The sequence below is a fragment of the Carassius carassius genome, chromosome 34 (genome assembly GCF_963082965.1).
Source record: "Carassius carassius chromosome 34, fCarCar2.1, whole genome shotgun sequence".
NCBI classification, from domain to species: Eukaryota; Metazoa; Chordata; class Actinopteri; order Cypriniformes; family Cyprinidae; genus Carassius; species Carassius carassius.
Genome location: NC_081788.1, coordinates 1504686 through 1528590, shown reverse-complemented (window position 1 = coordinate 1528590; position 23905 = coordinate 1504686). Strand labels below are relative to the sequence as shown.

At 42.1% G+C, this 23905-nt stretch overlaps 1 protein-coding gene and 1 pseudogene across 1 annotated transcript in view; both read right to left on the bottom strand.

Moving 5' to 3' along the window:
* LOC132115306 (acylamino-acid-releasing enzyme-like) overlaps positions 1-9722 on the bottom strand; it is a 37930-nt gene extending 28208 nt beyond the window's left edge. The window contains exons 1-7 of the mRNA XM_059523697.1: positions 9602-9722; positions 9199-9328; positions 4294-4420; positions 3922-4009; positions 3171-3246; positions 193-284; positions 39-107 (exon numbers count right to left, since the gene is read on the bottom strand). Of these exons, the coding sequence (XP_059379680.1) occupies positions 39-107; positions 193-284; positions 3171-3246; positions 3922-4009; positions 4294-4420; positions 9199-9328; positions 9602-9712 (693 nt within the window). The 5' untranslated portion in view covers positions 9713-9722. The remainder of the gene's footprint in view (positions 1-38; positions 108-192; positions 285-3170; positions 3247-3921; positions 4010-4293; positions 4421-9198; positions 9329-9601) is intronic.
* Positions 9723-22618: 12896 nt separating this feature from the next.
* LOC132115520 (U6 spliceosomal RNA) lies at positions 22619-22717 on the bottom strand (annotated as a pseudogene).
* Positions 22718-23905: the final 1188 nt, after the last annotated feature.

The following is a 23905-nucleotide window of genomic DNA, read 5'->3' as shown; positions in this document are numbered from 1 at the left end:
TTGTGCTCCAGGGGTCACATATGATGGCAAACTTGTACCAGGACGGTTTCCTCCTTGTCTGTCTTGATGGTCTCCTCTTCGTCAGTGAGGACACCCGTCTCAGGCCCCTGCAGTTTAAGAGAACATGAGGTCAGATCAAGAATGAATCGTTAGAAAGCATGTGCGTTTTGTGTGATCATCTGTGTTTGTGACCTGGAAGTATGACTCTGTCTTGGGTCGTTTCTTCTCAGCTACATACAGGAGGTGAGTCTCTGAATGAGACCAGATCATGCAGCCAAACTGATCTGAGAACAGAGAACACACAATCAGAATCAGAATGAGCTTTATTGCCAGGTATGTTCACACATACGAGGAATTTGTTTTCGTGACAGAGCTCCGCAGTGCAACATAACAGCGACAGAACAAAAAACACAATAAGGAATAAAAATACAAAAAAAATACAAATAGGTGGGTAAGGATTGACAATATACAAATTGACAATGTATGGCAGGTATATTAAAAAGAGCATTTATGTATGTACATGTATATTATGTGGAAAAATTGTAACTGTACGCTAAGTATGTGTGTTGGATAAATAAGTGTATGTGTATATAAATATAAATATAAGTAGTGTAGTGTGTTCCATGTATGTACATGTATATTATGTGCAAAAGATTTAAGTGTACGCTAAGTATGTGTGTTGGATAAATAAGTGTATGTGTATATAAATATAAATATAAGTAGTGTAGTGTGTTCCATGTATGTACATGTATATTATGTGCAAAAGATTTACGTGTACGCTAAGTATGTGTGTTGGATAAAAAGTGTAGTGTATATAAATATAAATAGTGTAGTGTGTCCCACAGTTATTATCAGCTGTTCATAAGATGGATTGCCTGAGGGAAGAAACTGTTCCTGTGTCTGGTCGTTCTGGTGCTCAGTGCTCTGTAGCGTCGACCAGATGGCAACAGTTCAAAGAGGGAGTGTGCTGGATGTGAGGGGTCCAGAGTGATTTTAACAGCCCTTTTGCTCACTCTGGATAAGTACAGTTCTTGAATAGATGGGAGGGTTGTACCGATAATTCGCTCAGCAGTCCGGACTACCCTCTGTAGTCTTCTGAGGTCAGATTTAGAAGCTGAGCTGAACCAGACAGTTACTGAAGTGCAGAGGATGGATTCGATGATGGTGGAGTAGAACTGTTTCAGCAGATCCTGTGGCAGGTTAAACTTCCTCAGATGGCGAAGGAAGTACAACCTCTGCTGGGCCTTTTTCACAATGGAGTCAATGTGAATGTCCCACTTCAGGTCCTGAGAGATAGTGGTGCCCAGGAACCTGAATGACTCCACTGCAGTCACAGTGCTGTTCATGATGGTGAGTGGGGGGAGTGCAGGGGGGTTTCTCCTGAAGTCCACGATCATCTCCACTGTTTTGAGCGTGTTAAGCTCCAGATTGTTGAGAGTGCACCAGACAGCCAGCTCTTTAACCTCCTGTCTGTAAGCAGACTCGTCACCGTCCTGAATGAGGCCGATGAGTGTGGTGTCATCTGCAAACTTCAGGAGCTTGACAGAGGGGTCCTTAGATGTGCAATCGTTAGTGTACAGGGAGAAGAGCAGTGGGGAGAGAACACAGCCCTGTGGAGCTCCGGTGCTGATTGTACGGGTGCTGGATGTGTATTTTCCCAGCCTCACTAGCTGCTGCCTGTCTGTCAGGAAGCTGTTGATCCACTGACAGACGGAGGTGGGCACGGAGAGCTGAGTTAGTTTGGGCAGGAGGATGTTTGGGATGATCGTGTTGAAGGCAGAGCTGAAGTCCACAAACAGGATCCTCACATAGGTCCCCGGTCTGTCTAGGTGTTGCAGAACATAATGCAGTCCGATGTTTACTGCATCGTCCACAGACCTGTTTGCTCTGTAGGCAAACTGAAGAGGATCTAGCAAGGGTCCAGTGATGTCTTTAAGGTGGGCCAGCACCAGTTTTTCAAATGACTTCATGACTACGGATGTTAAAGCCACAGGCCTGTAGTCATTTAGTCTTGTAATTTTGGGTTTCTTTGGGATGGGGATGATGGTGGAGCGTTTGAAGCATGAAGGGACTTCGCACAGCTCCAGCGATCTGTTGAAGATCTTTGTGAAGATGGGGGCCAGCTGGTCAGCACAGGATTTCAGACAGGCTGGTGTAACGCAATCTGGGCCTGGTGCTTTTTATCAAGTTTATCAGACTGCACAGCAGCAGAACATGACTCAGTTCTGGATTTCAGTGCATAATACGCTTACATTAACGCACAAAAGCATGACTTTAGGACACAAGTTATACAAAAGTAAGAGATTTCAAGTTTCTTGACGTGAAGGTGGCACTGTAAGCACATTCAGCCAGTTTATGGAGCCAAACATTGTCAACCAATTTCATTTAAACAGACCCCAGCAAGATCCAGATACAACCTCGATTCCTGTTTGGGTTCTACATTGATATTTACCTCATAATTGTAGAGAAAAAAACATAATATATATATATATTTCATCTGGCTCAGTTCAGCACTGTGTTGTGGGCTTTTTTTTGTAAGATAAAATAACTAAAAATGTATTTGAAAAACTAAAACCATTATAAAGACACAAATAAGAACCTAAAAAAAAAGTGTCACAGACTACAAACTTCACCCAATATGCAGAAAAAAAAGTCTTTATTTTCCTATGAAAGGTTCTTCATAGACTTACACTGACTTACATAGACTTTAATAATGACCATACACTATAAAATGGCCTTTATGGTACCTGGCATCAACTAGCTCAGGGAAACTGCATGTTTTCTTTCTCATTGTTCATGAGTGTATTACACTCCATGTCGTTATCAGTAATTGTAATGGTGTGCTAATATATGTCGGCTGATCTGATGGGTGAATGCACACATGCATGCTACTCATGAATAAATTAGAGTCGAGCAGTAGTTAGAAAAATGAACAGCAACAACAACAACATTACAAAACACAGAAGCAGATGTGAAATAAGCGGCTGTAATGGAACAAAGCCATGATGTACAGACGGAGCTGTAAAAGCTTTTGTGATACAGCTGAGAGGAAAGCCTTCTGTGCTTCACAAAGCTGCATTTCTGAATCTACAGAGATTGCACCACTCTTTGCTGCACCACTTAGTCATTCTGGAGCCCTGAGATGCTGGGTGTGAATGTTTTCCTCTTACCATCTTCATACACTTTGCCATGCTTGCTGAGAGTCGTCAGATTAAGACACTTCAGCTTCCTGTTCTTATGCCAGATCTAGACAGACACAGAGAGAGCAAACCACTAAAAGACAAATCATCCTGAATCGGTATTTTCATAGATAGAAATAATATAGCTAATCTTCATTTACAATGTTATAAAGATATGTACGTTTTCCTTTTTCTGCTATGCACCCAACAGGAAGCCTTGCTGATGTATGATTAAATATTATGAAGTATTTCATTTAACTATTTCAGTTAATTCATATTTTAAATATCAATAAGGTGTGTACTGAATTTGATCTTTTAACATCGCCGTTTTAAAGTGTTTTCACATTAACCGTTTTAGAATGTCCCGCTGTTTTTAGTGATGGAAATATCGCAGCGGGTGCTTTATATGGATTGCTAATGGCCAAAACTTGCATTTTTTATTCACATATCTTTGTTTTATTCTATTGAGAGACAATCTAAATACTTTTGGATTGGAACAGACAGAAGATTGACTGCCTTGTGCTGCAGTTCTATGGATGTTTCGTCCACCAGGTCTTCGAACCAGTCACGTGACTGAAAACTATCAATAGAAGAATGTGCTGGAATTATGACACTGGGATTTGGACTGATGCACATACCCTACATTGACCAAAATATATCTACAGATCGTATCATTTCAAAGTCAAGTGAATATTTTGTATTCGCAACATATTCAGAGATGTTATTTATATTTGAGTCTGACCTCAAGGAACTGCTTGTCTTCTCCTTTAATGGTGCTCTCTCTCAGCACAGCCTTCATGTCTCCGGACGGAGAATCCACACTGAGCAGCCTGAACACAGAGCAAGCACTTTGTGATAAATGAAAGAGTCGATAACATGTACTCATGTCGATTCCAAACCCGTGTTTCAGTGCTGTCCTGGAGCGTGACTTTCACTGTATGGGAAAACCCCTTTGAAACATTCATCAGAACACTGTTGTGTGCTCTTTTTGTGTTCCACAAAGGAAACAAGTCATACAGGTTTAGAGCGACATGACTGTAAGTAAATGCTGACAAAGCTGTCAATGTCTCTACACATCCTTCCCTGATCACATATGAGTAAAAGGTGAACCTACTCTCCCTTGATTTCTGTGCAGTTTCCTGAGGGTCCGGAGTAGACCACTGATGTGTCATCATGAAACACAATGTACTGACGACAAAACTTCACATTTTCATTCCTCTCCAAATCCCGCTGAGTCCACTCTGAAAGACAGAAACTCACTTGTGAGAGATTATTTATAAAAACAATTTTTTTAAACATACAAATATGAAATGTTGTAAAAATGCAATGATACTTTATATGAAATTAAACCACCAGTAGGCAAGTCACTGTTTTAATGAGTGAATCATTGATTCAACTGATTCGTTCAAGTGACTGTCTTTATGAATGGCTCACTGAATCATTGACTCGTTCAGAAATGCTGAATCATTCAGTAAGAAAAGACTGCTCGCAGATGCACGACTGTTCTGCAGTCTAGAACGATTTTTGTTTGATAAATATCACATCTGCAGTCGTGTTGAAAGTCGGGACTCTTGGTCATGTGATGTTACATACATTATATAGAAGACTTATCTTTTTTTCTACCGCAGTATGTTTGTTCACGTTTGTTTCTTTGTGTGTGCTGTTGTACTTATAGTCTTGATTTCTCCGTGAGTCAGACCAGTTGCGATCTTGATACTGACAATACATTATCCGTTATTAGTCACCGTTTACACTGAAAGTAATAAAATCTCTCGCTAAAGTTTCGGTGCCGCTCTAGTTATTGTTTGTTATTAAAATTTTAATCAGGTTACTTGTCCGGTCGAGCAAGTAAAATTCTCTTTCACTTGCCCCTTCACAAAATCCATTTGTCCCAGACAAGCATTAATGTTGAGCTCAGTAAGTTATCCAAAATATTACCATTACTAATTCTTGAAAGCTGCTTTGAAACAATGTGTTTGTGTTGCTGGTATGCTACACACAACATGTTCGCTAGATAAACAATGCTTTATCAAATACTTCAGGCAAATAAACCACTATAAGATGGCTGAGGAGATGAAAAAGTAAGTTACTGTGCAGCATAAAATGTTCTAAAGCATTGCACTTACAAAGATTAACGCTTCCACTAAAACCAAACAAGAGGTTTTGTTTGACTTGTGTATTACTGGTGCATCAGGGCAACACAAAATTGAAACTGAGCAATAAACTCAATCATATCTTGAAAACACGGAAGTAGAGGTCAGTTCTTAAATCATATTCTTGGGATAATTCAGTTTAAATATTCGCGAACACTTCAGAATAGGAAACACCTGTTAACTATTAACTACGACATTTCTCTCAATAAATTCTTAGTTTGCTGCTTATTAATAGTTAGTACGGTAGTTGTTAGGTTTAGGTATTGGGTAAGATCAGGGATGTAGAATAAGCTCAAGTAGAATAAGGCGTTAATATGTTCTTAATTAGCACTAATACATGGCTAATAACCTAGTAATATGCATGCTAATAAGCAACTAATAGGTGTTACCTGTTCTAAAGTGTTACCAAATATTAAATTTAGAGGAAAACGTCTGCCGACTGCAGCAGTTAGGTCTGCAGGTGGACCGTATTCACTCTGTGTATACACAAAATAAACTCCATGGTTTAATATCTTTATCACCCAGCTAATGATTCTGAAGTTTCTTCTTCTTTTGTTCAATGATCAGTTACATACTTACTGCATATCGCCACCTAATCGATGGTTGTGCAATCATTTTTTATTTATTGAATCTTTTAATCACTGAGAATAAGACTGATATTGCTTGCTTGATGCTAATATAATACAAAATATCACATATGTACTTTTATTATAGAAATATAGAAAACAAAATGCAATAAATATATTAGAATAAAATGAACATTATCTTGTTATAACAGTGTTTTTATAGATAACAGATATGACAATAAACATAACATATTAGAATAATAATAGCCTACTTAGCATATTAAACTAATATATATATATATATATATATATATACACACAGGGGCGGGTTAGGGGTGGGCTAAGGGGGCTGGAGCCCCGAATGTTTTCACTAAAGCCCCGAATGTTTTTATTACCACCATGCCATCAATGAGTTTTCATGCCCAATAAAGTAATTTATATTAAAATTTAATTAAATAAATATAATTATACTTTATATAATTATACTTGGCTTTAAGTGTTTCTGTGTGTATTATATGGAATTATATTCCGGACTTTATTCAAAAGGAATCGCAAATTGTATTTGCAATTGCGTTTTCAATTTGTGGACGCATAAAATGTGACATAATCCAAACGCAAATGCAAATCGCGCATTACCGTCTGCATTTTGGTTTAAGTGAACGCACAGTGTCTGCCAAATTTAAAATGGAAATGCAAAGTCCGTTTGCAATTGCGTTTCCCATATCTTACGAGCTATGAGCCTGTCATATTTAAATAGCAATATTAATTACCACATTTGCCTTTTCACTCTCTCTGCACTGTGCATGTAAACTGCCAAAACTCAAATGGAAACGCAATTCCTTTTGCATTTGAATTTCCAACGTCTACACGGAAACCTGTCAATCAAGTGACAGGGGTGGGGCCATTTTATTGGGCGTGTTTGCATTGGGACGTGACGTCACTCACAGTCGACGGTAATAAAAGAGGCAATTGATATAATATTTAGTGTCATTTGTAATGACTGTATATATACACATTTCCCTGAACTAAGTACATTTTTGCTGCTATTATTATGTTTAAATGAAAAATGAAAGGAGGCAGTGATATTTCATATCCTTTTTCATTTTATTGTAAATATACAGTGAGGAAAATTGCAGTAGTCAAGACCAGCTGACATGTTATCAAGTACACTGCTGTTTGCAGAATTACCAGACCTGCGTCCTCGCAGACATCACACTCCCGAGTCGAATGCACAAAGTCTGAACTACTGAGGATGCAAGTCCGAAATCAGCGTACTTTGTATTGAGAAACGCGTGCAGACCTACGTCACTAGTCTATTTGCCTAATCTTCCCGGTGTTACGGTTTAACTGGTTACTGTGTTATCTGGTGACCAACTTCCTGGTTCAGGACAGGTCTCTGCTGCAGATGTGCTGGAACGACGGCAGCAGACTCGGCGATTCTGAAAGCACAAACTGACGCGATATTAAGTATTTAATAAACGCAGACTTGCTCATTGCATGATTCAGATATTCTTGTAAAGATTACAAGTTATTAGTATGATCACCCGTATCGCGGCTGAAGTAAGTAGGATAAACAAAAAAATAAAGTACGTCTGTGTTGGCACGGTTTCGAACACGCGTTTAAAGACGGTGCGCAACGAGAGACGACAGTCACTAACCACTGAGCTACCAATCTACACTGAATCAGCTCCATATCTCTGGATTCAAGACAGGACTCTCGGCTTTACATCGTGCAGCTGCTGAATCAAGGAAATGTGACCGTGTTAACTTGTGGCCCGTGTTTACCTATTATGAAAATAAACAATAGCAGAACACTGACTACATTTCATGGTTCATGATGTTAAAGAACATTTCATAACGTCTCAGACAACTGTACATTTGTGGCTACTGTGGTTTAATTATAAACACTATCAATAACTCATATTTACCATAGTAAAACATGGTACATTTTAGTATGATCGAAGATACAAAAATTCTTCGAGAACAGACTTGTATATGTGCATTCCCAGAAGAGATGAGAAATGGATTCGTGTTCAGCACCACAAAAAGAACATAAAGTGTCAATATCAGGAAACATCTTTAAGTAAAGCTTCACAGGATAGAAAACATGAAGTAATTTTTAAGACGCATCCTTAACCTTATTGGTTATTAAGTATTTAGATGGCAAAGTCCACACTAATTAATTAATAATTATTTATTACCGTCGACTGTGAGTGACGTCACGTCCCAATGCAAACACGCCCAATAAAATGGCCCCACCCCTGTCACTTGATTGACAGGTTTCCATGTAGACGTTGGAAATTCAAATGCAAAAGGAATTGCGATTCCATTTGAGTTTTGGCAGTTTACATGCACAGTGCAGAGAGAGTGAAAAGGCAAATGTGGTAATTAATATTGCTATTTAAATATGACAGGCTCATAGCTCGTAAGATATGGGAAACGCAATTGCAAACGGACTTTGCATTTCCATTTTAAATTTGGCAGACACTGTGCGTTCACTTAAACCAAAATGCAAACGGTAATGCGCGATTTGCATTTGCGTTTGGATTATGTCACATTTTATGCGTCCACAAATTGAAAACGCAATTGCAAATACAATTTGTGATTCCTTTTGAATAATGTCCGCAATATCATTCCATAGTATTATGTATGTGAGTGAATGTATAAAGTAAGAACAAGGTAGACTATAAAATGTAATATGTGCAGGAAGAATGGGTGAAGTTTTTTTGTTGTTGTTGTTGTTGTTATTATAGATTCTTTATTCACCTTTTTTTATCTATTCTCACAAAAATCATGCCATTAAGTGAAGACTATTAAAACAATAATAGAGCTGAGCTTGCTATTTTACCATGTCTTAGATGAGTCAGCAAGGAAAGAAGAGGCTTTAGAAGGTGAAAGGGATGATCTAGGAACACTGCAGACAGCCCCAAAACACGTGAAGCTTCAGCAGTATCCCTTTACCCAATTTGGAACACAGCAGAGTGCTTTTAATAAGAATTGGCATATCGGGTATATATATCGGGAACATATCGGGTATGTCACATAACCTGCTTTCTGGAATACTTCTCTGGAGTGTAAACACAGGAACACAGTGTGTCTGAGGAACAGTGTGACCATTGATGACACACACATCAACAGGCCCTAAATCTTTCTCTGCTCAAGAGCAATAACTAAAAGCTCAGACCCATGTAGGTGTTTACATTATGGTAGATTGTTTAAATCTGATCAGTTTTAACAGTTCAAATGAGTTTGATTTGTGTGTTTCAGTAGTTCGTTTGGTATTTCAGTGATGATGATGACCTGTATAAACGTTGCAGTATTGTCCGCCGAAGCGTGACGTGATCACCGGTCCCACATCAGCGCGACACAACGCCGGGAACCGACACTGATCCCGGTACAACTGAGCGATCTCCGCCGCCTCCCGTAGAACCTGAAACACCGCATAGTAAGATACATTAGATTTACAGCCAGACACGAGAACATACACTGAGTACAGCAAACACAGAATAAAGCAGCCACAACATGTACGTGTTTAACGTTAAACTGATTATATGCCTTTCATGTGACGCGGAAGTTGTCTGAAAAACACGGAGCTGCTTTTCAGATGCTGGGGCTGAACAATCTGCGTTCTGTTGCAGTGTACAAAGTCAAATACACATGGAAGGAGTTAATTCTAAATCATATTTTAGTCATTTGACTGTACCTTTGAGGCCATGACAGCACAGCGCGAAATAAGTCGGTGGAAAGGAATCCTGGAACTGAACATCCATTCACTGAGGGGGCGGGGCACAAGTCCACTGTCGTGCTCTATCATTGGTCAGATGACGTTGCTTCTTCTTCTTCTTCTTCTTTTTTTTTTTTAACGGCGGTTGGCATCCGTCTTATTGATGCATTACCGCCCCCTTCTGTTCTGGAGTGAGGACCAGTAAGTAAATTCACAATCTATTTCTACTATAAATTAGGGATTGAGGGGGGCAAGGGATAAAATGTTTTTTTTAAGTAAATAAAAAAACAAATTAAATAAAAGCCAAATAAATAAAAAACTGGGTGTAGATTAATGTAAACGTGTCGCGCTGTGGGAGGCGGGGTGTAGATTAATGTAAACGTTTCGCGCTGCTAGAGGCGGGGTGTAGATTAATTGTAAACGTGTCATGCTGCTGGAGGCGGGGTGTAGATTAAAGTAAACATGTGTCACCTTGAGGTGGGCTGTAGATTAATGTAAACGTGCTGCGCTGCTGGAGGTGGGTTGTAGATTAATGTAAACGTGTCACGTTGCTGGAGGCGCGGTGTAGATTAATATAAACGTGTCGCGTTGCTGGAGGTGGGGTGTAGATTAAAGTAAACATGTGTCACCTGGAGGCGGGTGTAGATTAATGTAAACGTGCCGCGCTGCTGGAGGCGGGGTGTAGATTAGTGTAAACGTGTCACGCTGTTGGAGGCGGGGTGTAGATTAATGTAAACGTGTCACGTTCATGCGGGGTGTAGATTAAAGTAAACATGTCACCTGGAGGCGGGGTGTAGAGTAATGTAAACATGTCATGATGCTGGAAGTGGGGTGTAGATTAATGTAAACGTGCCGCGCTGCTGGAGGCGGGGTGTAGATTAATGTAAACGTGTCATGCTGCTGGAAGTGGGGTGTAGATTAATCTAAACGTGTCACGTTGCTGGAGGCGGGGTGTAGATTAAAGTAAACATGTGTCACCTTGAGATGGGCTGTAGATTAATGTAAACGTGTCACGTTGCTGGAGGCGGGGTGTAGATTAATGTAAACGTGTCGCGTTGCTGGAGGTGGGGTGTAGATTAAAGTAAACGTGTGTCACCTGGAGGCGGGGTGTAGATTAATGTAAATGTGCCGCGCTGCTGGAGGCGGGGTGTAGATTAGTGTAAACGTGTCACGCTGTTGGAGGCGGGGTGTAGATTAATGTAAACGTGTCACGTTGCTGGAGGCAGGGTGTAGATTAAAGTAAACATGTCACCTGGAGGCGGGGTGTAGAGTAATGTAAACATGTCATGATGCTGGAAGTGGGGTATAGATTAATGTAAACATGCCGCGCTGCTGGAGGCGGGGTGTAGATTAGTGTAAACATGTGTCATGCTGCTGGAGGTGGGGTGTAGATTAATCTAAACGTGTGTCGTGCTGATGGAGGAGGGGTGTAGATTAATGTTAACGTGTTGCGCTGCTGGAGGTAGGGTGTAGATTAATGCAAACATGTGTCACGCTGCTGGAGGCGGGGTGTAGATTAATGCAAACATGTGTCACACTGCTGGAGGCGGGGTGTAGATTAATGCAAACATGTGTCACACTGCTGGAGGCGGGGTGTAGATTAATGCAAACATGTGTCACATTGCTGGAGGCGGGGTGTAGATTAATGCAAACATGTGTCACGCTGCTGGAGGTGGGGTGTAGAGTAATGCAAACATGTGTCACGCTACTGGAGGCGGGGTGTAGATTAATGCAAACATGTGTCACACTGCTGGAGGCGGGGTGTAGATTAATGTAAACGTGTCGCGGTGCTGGAGGTGGGGTGTAGATTAATATAAACGTGTCACACTGCTGGAGGCGGGGTGTAGATTAATGTAAACATGTGTCACGCTGCTGGAGGCGGGGTGTAGATTAATGCAAACATGTGTCACGCTGCTGGAGGCGGGGTGTAGATTAATGTAAACATGTGTCACGCTGCTGGAGGCGGGGTGTAGATTAATGCAAACATGTGTCACGCTGCTGGAGGCGGGGTGTAGATTAATGCAAACATGTGTCACGCTGCTGGAGGCGGGGTGTAGATTAATGCAAACATGTGTCACACTGCTGGAGGCGGGGTGTAGATTAATGCAAACATGTGTCACACTGCTGGAGGCGGGGTGTAGATTAATGTAAACGTGTCGCGGTGCTGGAGGTGGGGTGTAGATTAATGTAAACATGTGTCACGCTGCTGGAGGTGGGGTGTAGATTAATGCAAACATGTGTCAGACTGCTGGAGGCGGGGTGTAGATTAATGTAAACATGTCGCGGTGCTGGAGGTGTGGTGTAGATTAATGCAAACATGTGTCACACTGTTTGAGGTGGGGTGTAGATTAATGCAAACATGTGTCACGCTGCTGGAGGTGGGGTGTAGATTAATGTAAACGTGTCGCGGTGCTGGAGGTGGGGTGTAGATTAATGTAAACGTGCGTCACGCTGCTGGAGGTGGGGTGTAGATTAATGTAAACGTGTGTCGCGCTGTTGGAGGTGGGGTGTAGATTAATGCAAACGTGTCACGCTGCTGGAGGTGGGGTGTAGATTAATGTAAACGTGTTGCGCTACTGGAGGCGGGGTGTAGATTAATGTTAACGTGTTGCGCTGTTGGAGGTAGGGTGTAGATTAATGTTAACGTGTTGCGCTGCTGGAGGTAGGGTGTAGATTAATGCAAACGTGTCACGCTGCTGGAGGTGGGGTGTAGATTAATGCAAACGTGTGTCGCGCTGCTGGAGGCGGGGTGTAGATTAATGCAAACATGTGTCACGCTGCTGGAGACGGGGTGTAGATTAATGCAAACATGTGTCACACTGCTGGAGGCAGGGTGTAGATTAATGTAAACGTGGAAGGCTGTAGAACTTCATTTGATAATTTGTTAGTTTATTGGAGGTACAGAAAACGACACAACAACTCTTCAGCATGATTGTCCCGTGTAATTCAATTGACGCCAACGCAATGTTTTCCCCCACGGGCTAAATTCACATCACGTGATGGGGCGTTCCCGGGGGGCGTTCCCAGACCAACTGTCTGTATATATTGGTTGCTATGGTTGCTAGGGCGACACAAAAACTCTCTGAGCAGCGGGCTCTGGTGGCCTTTAGCCAATGTATTAATATTGCCATAATAATGGCTAAACAAGTTTCTTTAATGTTTTATTTAAAAAGTGCCAGTGCTCTCTCCCGGATGCGTGTTCACCCGCCGATCTAACTGCAATAGATGAACCACCTTCACAACCCAATCTGAAGGTATTTCACTGCACTTTCAAGAATGGAACATCAAGGAGCTTCTCATCAAAGTGGTATGGACAGTTTTCTTGGTTGGAGTACAATGTAATTAAGGACGCAATTTTCTGTAGGGAGTGTTGTTATTTATTTTAAACCATGCTCAGCTGAGAGTTTTCATTATTTGAATTTATTTTACTTTTAGCCTATATTTTCGGTTTAACTGTCTGCACTGCTGACTAACTTGGATAAAATAGACAGGTTATTGTCTATGCTGGTATTGAGCTCTGTTGGTTGAACATGATGATATATAATCAAAATCAAATCAAAATAAAAGTGTAACTGTTTTTGCAGTTTGTCTATTCTTTTTTCCACTCTATAAGGTTTTATTATTATTTAAGTCATATTTTTTTCTAGGAAAAACTATTGGCCCACTCACTTTTTTAATGGCCCGCCCAAAATACAATTTCTGCCTATGCCACTGCTCCATATTTCTCCCTCCCTTCCACAGGGCTCCATTATCTGCAAAAAACAAAACCTACCTATATCAGCTGGTACCTTTAAAAAAATGTTATTAATCATTATTATGAATAGTAGTGGGCTTACAACACTACCGTGAGGTGTACAATTTTCTACAGTATATTGGTTTGACAATTCTGATACTATTCTTTCTTGGATATTCCTTTCAAACAAGTAATCTTTTATCTAATAAAAACTCTCCTTCCAATCCCCAGCTTGTGTAACTTAATTAATACTCCTTTCTTCCACAACATATCATAGGCTTTTTCTTTGTCCAAAAACACTGCAATTACTGCCTCTTTATTTCCCTGGGCTTTCCTTATTTCATTTTCTAGTCTGATCACTGCGTCCATGGTACTTCTTCCTTTCATTAACGCACTCTGATAATTTGCCATCCTTCCCTTCTTCTCAAGCTCATATGATATCCTTTCTGTCATCATTATTTCTGTTATTTTTTTAATTAGAAGTTATTGGAAGCTATTGGTCTATAGCTGGTGGGTTTTGATGGATCCTTACCAATCTTCCTTGTCGGAATTACTATAGCTTCTTTCCACATTTTTGGCAATCATCCCTCACTCCCAGACTCTATTATAAAGATGCAAAAACTTCAATAGTGCACTTTCACCTATATGTTTTAACATCACAAAGCATGCATTGTCTTTTCCCGGGGATGATAGTATTGAAATTTTCATAACTCTCTTCATTTCTTCCATTGTAAATGGTTCATCTATTGTACATTCTACTTCTTCCTCACTAATATTCTTGGATATTGACTTACTTTCCCTTCTCTTCTTCTCTTTTCTTCTTCTGATAGGTTTTCTGAACAATGTATCTTTGCAAATTCTTTGATCATGCTCTCTGCCTTTTCCCTGCTTGACACTACTGTTCCTTCCTCTTTTACTATAACTGGTTATTCCCATTCGCTTCTTATCCCATCTTATCCCATCCTCTTTATCATCCCCCATACCTCTCCCACAGGTGTTGTTCTTTCTATTCCATCACACAAATTTCTCCAACTAGCCCTCTTAATGCCCTGATATACTTCAAATGAAATTGAACAACGAACTGATATGACGTCACCTCGAATAAAATCACGACAAAACAAACTTGACTTGTGGTGGTGGTTTCTTGCTGTCGGCTCGATGAGCGCTATCTTTCTGATCATAACCCTCCAGCCCAGGTGAGCCTTCCATGTCTTCCTGATCTTCATTTGGAGATCGAGAAGACTTGAAAAAATCTGTTCTCTTCACGTGTCAACAGATTTTAGCAGTCTAGTTATGTCAATATCGAGGGGATGCACGAAAGCAGATATGAGAATATGTCTCCCATTGAAGAGACGCTAGCCTGTTATCTTGCTATGGGAGAAACATCTTCTCTTAGGACTTCCTCCTTACCATCCAGACCCCTTCAAATAACATCTCATCTGAATGGCAAGGCATATGCAGCTGCAGGGCAGGCGACAGCTTCATTGTATACCATGGCAATTTTGCAGGCTTATCAGGCCTGGATAAAGGTCAGGGTCTTTCCCCTGATGAAGTGGCTTGATCGCTCACTTGAAACTCGTTCTCCGTGCCACCAACCAGGCCGCGGCTACTGTAGACAGGTCTATGATGGCTATGGTGGTAATGGAGAGACATCTGTGGGTGAACCAGTCTGTCAGAAGGTTTCTCCTTCTGAACTTTACTGCACTTCCGTTGAGATGGTTGTTGGGAAGTTTAAGGTGGCGAAGGCATGTTCAGCTGCTTTTAAGTCCTTCATTCCACTAAGGCCTAGGTCTCAGCCCGAACAAAGGGGTCCTGGCCCATCTTAGTCTAAGGATCAAAGACAGGTCCAGAAGGTTAGTGTCACAACTCCCGTCCCTCTTCCACATGCTAGCAGGTCTAGAGTACGGAGCAGGTTGAAGGTTATGAGGCAAGACTTGAGGGAAGTAATACAGACGAGGCGTTCCCTATGTTCTCATCCGGATCAGGGCGGACCGCCCAATTTTGAGTGTTCACATCTACCCTCGTCTTCCTCTCCCAAATTCCCCTGATTAACCCTTTCCTTCCCTGAGCAAGGTTAACCTCCATCCACTGGTATTACAGTCTCAGGCTAGACCGATGAGGTTAGTTTCTGTGTTTTTTTAGGAACATAGAACTACCTACTGAAGGTCCAGAAGAGACAGTCGCTGGAGCCATGGTGGGTGAGTATGATCCATGTCTTTTAAACTGTTAACAGTTGTATTATTATCTGACTGGCCTGTTTGATGCAGCAACATCCTGTTCTGTTTTATTGGAACTTTTCAGCCTCTAAAAAAAAATTGATATCCTTTATCTTACATGTTTGTTATTCTATTCCATTCCTAGATGGAAGCATTTATTTCCTCTTTTAGTGAGCTTTGCTAAAGATGCATCACTTATGCTAATGGGTGTGACATTTTGTACTGGCTGGACTCTGACTCTGAGTCATAAGGCTTCCCTGAGAAGCCTCCTTGGTTAATATGTCCCCAGTATGGCTGCAACCACAGGATCTGTCGGCCTTTGAAGTTCTTTCTCCCAGGTTGAGCTCATTTTGGAGGCACTGTCTCTTTTTATGTTTCCTGGGCAGCTTGGTCTTGCCTTGAGGGGCTTAGACCTGAGCTTGGGTTGAGTTTGAGGACTTGCCTCAGCCTGAGTGCTGGGAGCACCACTCAGAATCAGAATCAGAATCAGAATGAGCTTTATTGCCAGGTATGTTCACACATACGAGGAATTTGTTTTCGTGACAGAGCTCCGCAGTGCAACATAACAGCGACAGAACAAAAAACACAATAAGGAATAAAAATACAAAAAAATACAAATAGGTGGGTAAGGATTGACAATATACAAATTGACAAGGTATGGCAGGTATATTAAAATGAGCATTTATGTATGTACATGTATATTATGTGGAAAAGTTTTAACTGTACGCTAAGTATGTGTGTTGGATAAATAAGTGTATGTGTATATAAATATAAATATAAGTAGTGTAGTGTGTTCCATGTATGTACATGTATATTATGTGCAAAAGATTTAAGTGTACGCTAAGTATGTGTGTTGGATAAAAAGTGTAGTGTATATAAATATAAATAGTGTAGTGTGTCCCACAGTTATTATCAGCTGTTCATAAGATGGATTGCCTGAGGGAAGAAACTGTTCCTGTGTCTGGTCGTTCTGGTGCTCAGTGCTCTGTAGCGTCGACCAGATGGCAACAGTTCAAAGAGGGAGTGTGCTGGATGTGAGGGGTCCAGAGTGATTTTAACAGCCCTTTTGCTCACTCTGGATAAGTACAGTTCTTGAATAGATGGGAGGGTTGTACCGATAATTCGCTCAGCAGTCCGGACTACCCTCTGTAGTCTTCTGAGGTCAGATTTAGAAGCTGAGCTGAACCAGACAGTTACTGAAGTGCAGAGGATGGATTCGATGATGGTGGAGTAGAACTGTTTCAGCAGATCCTGTGGCAGGTTAAACTTCCTCAGCTGGCGAAGGAAGTACAACCTCTGCTGGGCCTTTTTCACAATGGAGTCAATGTGAATGTCCCACTTCAGGTCCTGAGAGATAGTGGTGCCCAGGAACCTGAATGACTCCACTGCAGTCACAGTGCTATTCATGATGGTGAGTGGGGGGAGTGCAGGGGGGTTTCTCCTGAAGTCCACAGTCATCTCCACTGTTTTGAGCGTGTTAAGCTCCAGGTTGTTGAGAGTGCACCAGACAGCCAGCTCTTTAACCTCCTGTCTGTAACCAGACTCGTCACCGTCCTGAATGAGGCCGATGAGTGTGGTGTCATCTGCAAACTTCAGGAGCTTGACAGAGGGGTCCTTAGATGTGCAATCGTTAGTGTACAGGGAGAAGAGCAGTGGGGAGAGAACACAGCCCTGGGGAGCTCCGGTGCTGATTGTACGGGTGCTGGATGTGTATTTTCCCAGCCTCACTAGCTGCTGCCTGTCTGTCAGGAAGCTGTTGATCCACTGACAGACGGAGGTGGGCACGGAGAGCTGAGTTAGTTTGGGCAAGAGGAGGTTTGGGATGATCGTGTTGAAGGCAGAGCTGAAGTCCACAAACAGGATCCTCACATAGGTCCCCGGTCTGTCTAGGTGTTGCAGAACATAATGCAGTCCGATGTTTACTGCATCGTCCACAGACCTGTTTGCTCTGTAGGCAAACTGAAGAGGATCTAGCAAGGGTCCAGTGATGTCTTTAAGGTGGGCCAGCACCAGTTTTTCAAATGACTTCATGACTACAGACGTTAGAGCCACAGGCCTGTAGTCATTTAGTCCTGTAATTTTGGATTTCTTTGGGATAGGGATGATGGTGGAGCGTTTGAAGCATGAAGGGACTTCGCACAGTTCCAGCGATCTGTTGAAGATCTGTGTGAAAATGGGGGCCAGCTGGTCAGCACAGGATTTCAGACAGGCTGGTGTAACGCAATCTGGGCCTGGTGCTTTTTTCCTTTTCTGCTTCCGGAAGACCTGGCGCACCGCATCCTCGCTGATCTGTATTGCAGGTGTGGGGGAGAGGGGGGATGCAGGAGGTGTGAATGGTGAGAGCGCTTGATTGGAGAGGTGTTCAGGGTGGGTTGCAGGAGTTGTGAGTGGTGTGAACAGTTGTTTGGAGAGGCATTCAGGGTTGGTTGCAGGAGTTGTGAATGGTGAGAGCGGTTGATTGGAGAGGTGATCAGGATGGGTTGCAGGAGCTGTGAATGGTGTGAACGGTTGTTTGGAGAGGCATTCAGGTTTGGTTGCAGGAGTTGTGAATGGTGTGAATGGTTGTGTGGGGAGGTGTTCAGGGCAGGTGATGGGTGTTCTTTCAAACCTACAGTAAAACTCGTTCAGATCTTCTGCCAGTCGTTGATTCTCCACAGTGCTGGGGGGTGGTGTCTTGTAATTGGTGATCTTCTTTAGGCTTTTCCACACTGATGCGGAGTCATTCAAAGTGAACTGAGTCCTTATTTTTTCAGAATAATTCCTCTTTGCCACTTTGATCTCCTTTTCCAGTGTGTATTTAGCCTGTTTATACAAGACATTGTCCCCCTTCCTGTAAGCATCTTCTTTGGCCTGACGGAGCTGTCTGAGTTTTGCAGTGAACCACGGTTTGTCATTGTTGTAATTTAGTTGAGTCTTGGTAGGAATACACATATCCTCACAGAAACTGATATATGATGTTACGGTCTCTGTGAGTTCATCCAGATCGGTGGCAGCAGCTTCAAAAACACACCAATCAGTGAGGTCAAAACAAGATTGTAAATCCTGCTCTGCTTCATTAGTCCATCTTTTTACAGTCCTTAATACAGGTTTAGCTGATTTTAGTTTCTGCCTGTAGGTCGGTATAAGATGAACCAGAAGGTGATCAGAACGTCCCAAAGCTGCTCGTGGAACAGAGTGAAATGCATCCTTTATTGTTGTGTAACAGTGATCCAATATATTACTGTCTCTTGTGGGACAAGTAACATGCTGTCTGTATTTTGGCAGTTCACGGGAGAGATTGGCTTTATTAAAGTCCCCAAGAATGATTAAAACAGAGTCTGGGTGTTGTTGTTCTGTCTCTGTGATCTGCTCAGCGAGTTTCTGTAAAGCTGAGCTCACGTGCGCTTGAGGAGGGATGTAAACACTAACCAGAATGAGCGAGTGAAACTCCCGCGGCGAATAGAACGGCTTGCAGTTCATGAAGAGCGTTTCGAGATTTGAGCAGCACGTCTTCTTTAACACAGTTACATCTGTACACCACCGTTCATTGATGTAAAAGCATGTCCCGCCGCCGCGCGATTTCCCCGTTGATTCTGCGTCGCAATCCGCTCTAAACAGCTGAAAGCCCAGCAGATGGAGCGCGCTGTCCGGTATGGCGTCATTCAGCCAAGTTTCCGTGAAACACAGAGCAGCAGAGTGAGAGAAATCTTTATTTGTCCGAGAGAGCAGAAGCAGTTCGTCCGTTTTGTTGGGTAGAGAGCGGAGATTTGCCAGATGGATGCTAGGCAACGGCGTTCGAAATCCGCGTTTTCTGAGTCTCACGAGCGCGCCAGCTCTTTTTCCCCGTCTGCGCGTCCTCTTGAAGCGTGTGATCAGGGCAGCCGCTCCGCCGACAAGAATGTCCAGCAAAACATCAGAATAGTCGAAAACCGGTGAAATATCGGGAGATGTGTGTTGCCGAATATCCAGCAATTCGTCCCCGGTGAAACTGATTGCAGGAATATAACTAAAGACAGGACAAACTAACAAAAACACAAAAACAACTGCAGAGCACGTCACAGAGGCAGCCATCCTGTATCGGCGCCACTCGTCGAAAACCTCTCATAATTCCAACAGTTGTTCACATCAAGTAGCTAAGAGGCCTCCTTGGTCTATCATTTATATGGCGAGGAGCCTGCAGCTCTCACTTTTTTGGCATGTTCGGAACGTGGTGCTTCCCTCACTGTGGGAGTGTCAATACCAACCGGAATGGAACATTTGTTTTTCCTCTCTGCAGAGAGTACAGAATCTTGAAGAACTGGGCCTTCTGCCCCTCTAGATGCTCTAGGCAGAGCCTTTAGGTTAAAAGTTAGGCCTCTTGGTCTGCCTGCTGGGCTACCCTCTTTGGTTAAGCCTGTATTTCCCTATTTAGTCTGAGTTCTTTAAGTGAGTTCTCCACTTTCTGGAGTAGAGCATTTGTGGTTGAGGCCCATGTCTTTTGGGGCTTTATGGGGTAAACATTTCAGGAAGAGAGCTCCTGGAGTTTTTTGACTAGTTGCAGGTGGTTAGGCTTTCTTCCTCCCTGTTAATTTACTCTTTACTCTAGCTTCTATGGTCTCCTCCGCTCCCGGTGTTGGTTGTTTCTCTGCTTAGAACCTAGTCTCTGTCATCTCAGGTGCACACACTAGTTCCCTTTATCAGAGTTTTCTCACATCTGGATCCTTACTTGGGCCTCACTCTCCTATCTATCTCTGATGATACCTTTGTGTGTTTTGGAGCCATTGAACAGCAGCCTCAGGCTGTTAGGTCCCTTTCGGGCACCTTGTTAGGCTCCTCTCTTTGTTGGTGAGTTTAGCAGTGCTCCCTTCACCTTTGAAGGTTACCTTTCAGCCTGCCACTCCCAGTGGATTGTCTAAGGTCTCCTCTCATTGTGTACTCCGCTCCTTGGAGCTCCACTTAGCAGTAGCATCGGGTCGTTAGCCCCAAAAGACATAGGCCTCTGCCTCCCTGTTAGGGTGTTATCTTCGTTGGTGAGTTTAGTAGTGCTCCCCTCACCTTAGAGGGTTACTTTTGAGCACACTACTCCCAACTGAAGGTCTGAGGTCCTCTCATTGGGTCTTCCGCTCCATTTAGCAGCAGTCTCAGGTTGTTAGGATGCTATTTTTGTTGGTCGAGCTAAGTAGTGCTTCCCTCACTTAGAGGGTCACTTATGAGCATGCTGCTCCCAGTTTGAAGTGTGACAGTCTTGGTTGAGTTGGTGATTATCCCCTCACATGGAGGGTTTTTATGAGATACACCTTTCTAAATCTACATGCTCTCCTTGAGCAGGCCACACAGTCACATAGGGTCTATGCCTATCTAGGAGACCGGTTCTTGGTTACCTTGGTTAAAGACAAAAAGGACTGAACTGCTGCTGAGTGGTCCAAAGTAATGTTCTCTGATGAAAGTAAATCAGGGTCCTAGAGTCTGGAGGAAGAGAGGAGAGGCACACAATCCACGTTGCTTGAGGTCCAGTGTAAAGTTTCCCCAGTCAGTGATGGTTTGGATTGTCATGTCATTTACTGGTGTTGGTCCACTGTGTTTTCTGAGGTCCAAGGTCAACACAGCCGTATACCAGGAAGTTTTAGAGCATGGAGATGCAAATTTCATTGTTCCAACAGGACTTGGCACCTGCACACAGTGCCAAAGCTTCTAGTACCTGGTTTAAGGACCATAGTATCCCTGTTCTTAATTAGCCAGCAAACTTGCCTGACCTTAACCCCATAGATAATCTATGGGGTATTGTGAAGAGGAAGATGTGATATGCCAGACCCAAGAATGCAGAAGAGCTCATAACACCTGAGCAGTGCCACAGACTGATCGACTCCATGCCACGCTGCATTGCTGCAAATAATTCAGGCAAAAGGAGCCCCAACTAAGTATTGAGTGCTGTACATTCTCATACTTTTCATTTTCATACTTTTCAGTTGGCCAATATTTCTAAAAATCATTTCTTTGTATTGGTCTGAAGTTATATTCTAATTTTCTGAGATACTGAATTTGGGATTTTCCTTAGTTGTCAGTTCTAATCATCAAAATTAAAAGAAATAACATTTGAAATATATCAGTCTGTGTGTAATGAATGAATATAATATACAAGTTTCACCTTTTGAATGGAATTACTGAAATAAACTTTTTGATGATATTTTAATTATATGACCAGTACCTGTATAGTACCTTTAGTAACGGTGTTTCTAAATCCATGCTATGGTAAGTGCACATGCTCAGCTTCTGTGCACTTTCTAAAACCCACACTGTGCTAAGTTTGCACGCTAGGAATTTTGCACACTTTCTAAAATCCTGTATGGTAAAGGTTACATGCTGTAGACTCATTCCCTTTCTATGAGTTGGTTAGGCCCCGGTTTTTACCTTGGACTCCACTCAACCTATGTCTCTCTGGTTCTTTGCGGTATTTCTAAATCCTTATCTATGGTAAGTGCTCACGCTAGTTCTCTGTGCACTTTCTAAGTCCATATTCATGGCAGGTGACGCATTGTTGCCTTGTCCCCTTTTATCTGAGTTGGCTAGGCCCCCGGTTCTCATCTTGGGCCCCACTAAACTAATGTATCTCTTTGAAACATTTCTGAGTAAGGTGTTGCTACCGAAGATCTGTCGAGTCAGTTCTTTGAGCAGGTTTATTCAGAACCGGTGGTACCCCCCTGATTGACAGGCCAGGGTCAGGTTTTAGACACCTGGCTGTATCCCTTTAAAATAATTTATTTCTTCTGATTCCAAGCCTGTGGAAAACTTTCACTTTCAAAAAGTGAAAAAAAGTGACATACAGCCAAGCATGGTGACCCATACTCAGAATTCATGTTCTGCATTTAACCTATCCAAAGTGCACACACACAGCAGTGAACACACACACACCATGAACACACACCCCAAACAGTGGGCAGCCATTTATGCTGTGGGGCCCAGGAAGCAGTTGTGGGTTCGGTGCCTTGCTCAAGGGCACCCATGTCGTGGTATTGCAGGCCCAAGACTCAAATCCACAACCTTAGGGTTGGGAGTCAAACTCTCTAACCACTAGGCCATGACTTCCCCCCAAAAAAGATGGAGCGCTTCACGGATTTGCGTGACATCCTTTCGCAAGGGCCATGCTAATCTTCTCTGTATCGACCCAATTTTATTAAATTTGAACAGCAAGATTTTTTTTTTTTTAAGAATTCTCTTCTGCTCACTAAGCCTGCATTTATTTGATCCAAAATACAGCAAAAAACTGTAATATTGTGAAATATATTTAAAATTTAAAATGTAAACATTTTTTATTCCTGCGATTTAAAATCTGAATTTTTAGCATCATTACTTCAGTCACATGATCCTTCAAAAATCATTCAAATATTCTTATTTACTGCTCAAAAAACATTTATTGTTGTTATTATTATTATTATTATTATGTTGAAAACAGCTGAGTAGATTTTTTTTATGTTTCTTTGATGAATAGAACGTTCAGAAGAACAGCATTTATCTGAAATATACATATTTTTTGTAACATTATAAATGTGTTTATCGTCACTTGTGATCAGTTTAAAGCAGTTTTTTTATTTAAATCTAGATTTATTCGTATTGGTCCATGGAAACCTCTATGAACACACTTGACTTGACTTGGTGGAAGAAAAAAATTGGGGGATGAACTTACGTTTTATTAAAAAGTGTTTATGTATTCTACACTCATGGTGCATGCACACATTAGGATAGGTTAGATGCCTGCCTCCACTGCGAGTCGCTATCAAGCACTTTTCTCCTCTCCTCCTCCTGTCTGGCTCTTTGGCAGTCATCGCAGAGCAAGCCTGTTCTTGATAAAGCTGCTGTGAAAACGTGGAAAAAACAGATGAAGAAGAAGGGGTGATGTGATCTTTATATAGGCGGAGCAAAATACTTGACCAATTGTAATAAAACCAGTTACGAATGAGGCATTTGTTGCATCCAGTTTTGAGCAGTAGAGTAGGCTTGTTGATTCTCAGATCACAAATGCAGACATGGTTATATGTTTATGCAGCGCGATATGCAATGCAGCGCGTAAAAAGACAGTATAAGTCATTATAATCAGTAATTTACGTGCTGCATTGCGTATCGCGCTGCTTAAACATAATACCATGTCTACATTTGTGATCTGAGAAACAACAAGCCTACTCTACTGCTCAAAACTCGCATCTGAATCATCATTGGCAAATTCTTTAAATATAAAAAATGTACTTACAGGCTCTGAGTCAGAAGCACCAGACTGTCCTTGCAGTAGTTTGCAAAAGTGCAAAGTTTGAACTGAGCAACTTTATAGAAACTTTACATATTGCAGGCTACTGGTTCAGAAAAAGTCCTATTCCTCCATTAAAT